At 62.7% G+C, this 6,000-nt stretch overlaps 1 protein-coding gene across 1 annotated transcript in view; it reads left to right on the top strand.

Moving 5' to 3' along the window:
- Nucleotides 1–1,495: 1,495 nt before the first annotated feature.
- EPHA8 (EPH receptor A8) overlaps nucleotides 1,496–6,000 on the top strand; it is a 35,480-nt gene continuing 30,975 nt past the window's right edge. The window contains exon 1 of the mRNA XM_045782346.2: nucleotides 1,496–1,592. Coding sequence (XP_045638302.2) covers nucleotides 1,496–1,592 — 97 coding nt within the window. The remainder of the gene's footprint in view (nucleotides 1,593–6,000) is intronic.

Below are 6,000 nucleotides of genomic sequence, written 5' to 3'. Positions count from 1 at the left end.
GAGAGTCCAGCAGGTCTGGATCTGAGCTCCTCTCTAGCATGTAACCAGCTGTGTGATGTAAGGTGAATGACGGTCTTTCCTCGCTTCGGTTTGCTTAGCTGCACCTCCACTGCAGGGCTGTGCGAGGCTCAAAGTAGAGCAAGTTCATAAGCGCCTAAAGCACGGTCTGGCACGCCCTCCCCAAATGGCCTGGATCATTCTACGCCACCTCCAGCCGTGGGTCCAACCAACTCTTCCGGTGAGCCCTGGGGCTGGGAGTGCCATTGGAGAGAGCTAAGCGGGGGGCTGTGGCAGCTAAGTCAGAGGCAGAGCCAGACTGGTCTTGGGGGTTAGCCACACTTGAGGGTCAGCCCCCCAGGAGCTGCAGGTCTCTTCTCTGCCTCCCAGACAGCTTGGCCCTCCAGGTTCTCAGGGGCCTTGAGGGTGGTAGGCAGGGCCCCTGGAGGGAGCCCCCACGTCCCTGCCCTCTACACACAGCCGGTAGCCTTCCCAGGATGGGATCCCTACTCCTGGGAATGGAACTGGAGGTGGGGGAAGTCAGGGGAGGGAAACACAGGGAATGATAATCACCACCATCCAGGAACAGCTGCCATTACCGTGCACCCGGCAGTGTGCCTGGCAGGACGCTGGACCCTTACCTGAGTCCTTGAATAGGATTCTTCTAACAACCTTAGGACAAAGAGACTGCTCCTCCTGTGTTACAGATATGGAAGTTGAGGCTCAGAGAGGTTAAGAAACATGCCCAGGGCTGCACAGCCAGGATTGAAAATCTCATATGTCTAGTGTGTGAGCCTGCGCTCCTGACCACTGCACTTTACTCTCCTGTAACTCGCCTGTGCCTTCTTCGTGCCCAGTCATCAGGGTGTTGGGTGGGGGGAGGGTTTTTCCCCAAAGTGCTTCTCGATGGGTCTCTGAGCCTCCACCCGGGAACTAGTGAGGGTGCACTGGAGTGTGTCACCGCGCCAGGCACTTTGAGCGCGTGTGTCTGGGCCATGCATGTAAGCGTGAGTGTGCGGGAGGATGCCTCGCTTCTGCGTGAGTGTCCACGCGGGGACTCCCCCGGTGGGTCTGCGTGTCCCGGTGTCGCGGGGGGCGCCCTGACCGCGGCTCGGCGCGCGCGTCGCCTCCGAGTCCACGTGTGGACGTGGGGCGCGGGGCGCGCGCCGCCCCCCCGAAGGTGCGGGCGGGTGAGTGCGAGCGTGCGCACGTGCGGCGGTGGGGTCCGCGGGCCGGTGTCAGCGGTGCGGCTCCGTGTCCCCCACCCCCACCCCCGCCTCGGTGCTGATTGGCTCGGCGCCGTGACGGGCCGGCCCCCGCCCGGGGCGGCGGCGGCGGCGGCGGGCGCGGGTGCCCGCGTGTGCGCTGTGTGCCGGCGTGTGCGCCGGGGTGTGCGCCCGGCCGCCGGGTGTGCGGGAGAGCGAGGGAGCGCGCCGACGCGCCGGCCGCTGCGGCCGAGCTGGAGGGTGCGCGGCGCCCCCGCCCGCCCGGCCCGGCCATGGCCCCCGCCTGGGGCCGCCTGCCCCCCGCCCTGTGGGTCGTCACGGCCGCAGCGGCAGCGACGGCCACCTGCGTGTCCGCGGCGCGCGGCGAAGGTGAGCAGCAGCGGCGGCGGGGCGGGGGCGGCCGAGGGGCCAGGGCGCGGCGCCCGCTGCCCTAGGCTCAACTTCCTTCCCCTGGACCCTGAGCGCCAAAGGGGCTGGGATCCCTGGGCTTGGGAGGGCGGGGGACAGGGATGGCACCGCGGGAGAGACCCGAGGTCAAGGGACAGCGCGATGGAGATGGGGACAGGACTGGGGGACAGGGACCCTAGGGCTTGAGGTTGGGGGACGGAGGCCCCCGGGGTCTGGGGGACGGCGAGGGAGGATAGGACTGAGGGGTTCAGAGCTGGAGACAGAGATTTGAGGGTTGGACACTGGGGATGAGGGAACAGGACGGGGGGACAGAAGACAAGAGAAGAGGTATAGAGGAGAGAGGGGACAGAGCAGGGGACAGGACCAGGGGACATGGCAGGGACAGAGGACAGAGAACAGAGGGACACAGGGATGCAAGATGAGGATCAGAAGGCTGAAGAAGAGGGCAGGGGTGGCCTTGAGAGAGGGGACCAAGAACTAAGGAAGGAGGAGCAGAGAGCAGGACCAGGTTGCGGGAAGCCAGACAGAGGGGCAGAGAGGGAGTCTTAGGTGGGAGGGCCGGACGGCTGGGGGGAGTCACAGCTGGAGGGGAAGGGCAGCTCTGGTGGGCAGGAGGGTGGCCCTGGGAGGAGGGGACAGTGAGGAGCAGGCCGAGGGGCCGCAGAGGGGCTGAGGCAGGCAAGGCCCTGGAGAGCCGGGTCTGGTTCAGGGGCAAGGCGGGGGCAATCCAGCCACTCAGGGGACCCAGGGGTGGGAGGTGGGGGGTGGGAGGAGTGTGGGCTGAACACTCAGAACAAAAAAAGTTCTGGGAGGTGACCTCCTGGTGGTGGGAAGGAGCAAGGAAGGCTGGGAAGAGGCACCCATCAGGGTCCCCCAACACCCAGGGCCTCACATCAGCACACGTGCACACACAGGCGTGTGCGCACACACACACACGTACAATTAGCCCCACTGAAGTCCAGGTCCAGCCCGGGATGCCGCCCTGGGTTCTGTTCTGCACCCCACCTCCCATCCCCTAGGATCTCCTCTGCTCCTCCAGCTCTGCCCAGAGGAGGCCCAGCGTGGTGTCTGGGCAGGATCCAGGGGCTGGTGTCCTGGGTCCAGAGCTGTGTTCTTACCCTGGCAGGATGAACTTCTTCCACATGCGAGGGAGCTCCAGAGCCAGTGCGCCTCATCCACACTCAGATACACCAAGGATCCACCCCCTCACGCACGAACAGCTCAGAGACACAGCCGTCCCCGAAAGCACACATGCACACACGGACCCACATCGGATTTACACACATAGACCCAGGCCTGTAGAGACTCCCATGCATGGACCGCCCCGCACCTCAACGTCACCCACAGTCAGATACACAGAAGGGCAGCCAGCATACATGCGCACAGACACGCGTGTGCACACACACGTACAGAGGTGTGCACATGAAAACACGCACAGCCCTGGGCGGATACTGCATGTATAACGAGACCCCCAAGCTTGCATTCATGCCCGCGGAAATGCGTGTGCACGTAATAAATGCACACGTAGATGAAGTCAGTCTCCAGCAGAGCAGGGACTACGGCAGGGGAGCTGAGAGGTGAGGTGAGGGCGCAGCAGAGCGGGGCCAGCTGGGGTGGCTAGTGAGCAGACGCAGGTTCCTGGGACACCGGGAGGGAATCGAGGTGGGGGCCGGGTGAGTAGGGAAGAGGGCCGGATTGGGCCACAAGGGCCTGGGGACTCCCAGGTTTGGGTTGGGGGAGGGGACAGTGTCTTACCAGCGGGATGCTGTGGGGTCCACATTGAGGCTCTGGGCTTTGGACAGTACACCCTTCAACTCCTCGCTTCAGGTATCTGCTCCGGGAAGGAGGCAGCACCTTCCAGAATGGCAGACTGGCACACCCCAGAGCCCGCGGGGGAGGTGACTTTGAGCAGGCTCACCTGCAGAAGACAGGCCTGTGAGAGAGGGGATGTGCCCAGGGGAGGGGCAGCGGTTGGGGAAGAGGCAAGGGCCACAGAAAGAGGCAGGTGGGGATGTCTTTGTCCGGGGCAGACGGAGGCATTGTCCAAGGGCCAGTCCTCGCCTGTCCAGCCAATGCAGCAGAGTACCCACAGCGGGGCGGGGGTGGGCCATGCAGGCTGGACAGCCTGGGGCAGACTTTCCACAAAGGCCAGCCCTCTCTCCCGAAGGCCAGGAGTCCTTCCCAGTATCATTCCTGGGCTGGTGCAGTGCCAGGATTGGCCAGGGAGACTGTGGGCGCTCAGGGAGGGATATTTGCTCCCAGATGGGCTTCTGCAACCGTGGCAGTGCCCCGGCCTGGCCGAGTGCCCCCGTGCCAGGTCCCTCACGGGGCAGGAGAGGGCCCCACACCTGCAGAGTTGCCCCCTGAGCCCCACCAGGCTCGTAGCCCCTCATCGCTCTCTGGTGTGGGTCATCCAGCACTTTGGGGCGATCGCCGAGGCGTTCACATCCTGGCTAACATCCTCTGGCCACCCGAATTCTCCAGCCTCACCATCATGCGCTGCGTCCTCGGGGAATGTAAATCAATTTAAGTATTAGTCTCAGCGAAATGGAATGGGGGAAGGTGACGGTGCTGGAGAAAAAAAAAGAAATCGCATAATGCTTTCCACAGTGGAACAGGAAAGGCTTAGGAATTATCTGTGCTTCTCAGAGCAGGAGAGGGACCCGTTTGATCTCCCAGAACAGCCCAGAACAGCCCGGGCGGGTAGGCCTGAGAGGGATGCCTCCAGCCATCCTGCAGGTGAGGAAACTGAGCACAGAGGGGTTAAGTGATTCGCTTCACTGCAGGCCCGAGAGACCATGAGCCCAGTCCTCCCATTGGCAAATGGGGAGATGGGCCCAGAGAGGAGAATTGACTTCACGGATGGCACACAGACCTACAGGCCAGCAGTGCAAGAGGGGGAGTGAGCCCAGGCCTGGTGAACAGAAGGGTTTGCGTTTCCAAGGGGATGCAGGGGGAGTGGGGCTCAGGCTGGGCTTCTCTCTGGCCCCCAAGCAATCCCCTGCAGGCCTGTGACAGGCATGCTGGGTCTCCTCCCCAGCCCCCCATGGGAGGGGGAGGGCGTGGGAGGTAGGGAAGAAGGGGCACAAAGGGAGAGGAGAGGAGGGCAGGGACAGAGAAGCGTCTGGAAGGAGTTGGAACAAACAGCCCTAGAATCCTATAGCTCTTCCCAAATCCGATAGAATCGACTTTTGACTTATCTTTGGATTATCTGAGCCCCCTGGCTGGCTGATCAAAAATCAGCTGTGAGTGTGGTGAGGTTTCCGGGGTGGGAAGGGCCTGGAGAGTGGGGTCTGCAGGCGGCTGCCCCACCAGTCGTGCAGCTCCGGTGGGGAGGAGCCTAAGTGGTGGACATTTGCGCTGACTGCCCTGGGGTAGGGGCAGGTCTGAGCTGCGTTCAGGGGACTGGAGAACGCGCCCTCCAGCTCTGAGACCCCATCTGGAATGTGGGTTGGGATGGGGGAGCCCACAGGTCCCCCGTCACCATCCTCTCCCCGACTAGGCTCTGCTGGTCTGGGGGAAACTGCAGTGCGGCCCCCTCCCCCTCCCACCAGCCAGCAGGAGGAGAGAGCTTGCCTGACCCAGTTTTCTCTCCATTGCCTGAGAGGGAGGGAGGGAGGCGGGAAGGCTTCTCTGCCTGCGCCCCTGGCGTGGGGCCGGCTGGGGAGGGGAGATCCTTTTGCGGATACTGGGTCCATCCCCTGATCCCACCTGACCCCTGGGGACCCAGGGAGGAGGGCAGAGGCCCCTCCCCTTGTTCTGCAAGCTCTCTCCAGCTGGCCTCCCCTCTGGGGTCCCTGACAATGGGGTGGGAGGGTAAGAGGAGGGAGAAAATCAGCAAATAAGAGCATCTTCACTCCAACGTTTCCTGAAGACACTTGTCTCCATCTTTGAGGGGCAGACACAGAGCTATGCAAATTTCAGGCAGAAGGACACCCCGCGTCCCTGCAGAAAAGTTCCAGGAGGGCCCCAGCGGTTAACCCTCTGGAACCTGCCCCAGCCAGCCTAGGTGGAAGCCCGTGATTGCGGGCTGGGAGAGGGGGTGCGCAGAAGAGAGCGAGAAACGGGAAGCCTTGGGAATGGGGAGCCAAGAGCCCTCTCATACTCCCGTTACCAGATAGATCGAAGGAAGCAGGGGCCCAGAGAGGTGAAGAGACTGATCCGAGGACACACAGCAATCGAGATTCAAACCCCGATTTCTTAACAGTTTAGCACGCTTTCATCAGAGAGGCAGGAGGGGCAGGACTTGGGGAAAGGGAATTAGCTTTAATAAGGCAGCGACTCCAGGTTTTACAGTTTACTCTCTAGATGTTGTTATCCCCATTTTACAGGTGAGGAAACAGGGTCAGAGAAGCCAAAGTCAGCTGCT

Source organism: Ursus americanus, chromosome 33, assembly GCF_024610735.1.
Source record: "Ursus americanus isolate L20-20 chromosome 33, mUrsAme1.1.p, whole genome shotgun sequence".
NCBI lineage: Eukaryota > Metazoa > Chordata > Mammalia > Carnivora > Ursidae > Ursus > Ursus americanus.
The sequence above is the reverse complement of the archived record's forward strand: the minus strand, read 5'-3'. Positions and strand labels throughout refer to the sequence as shown.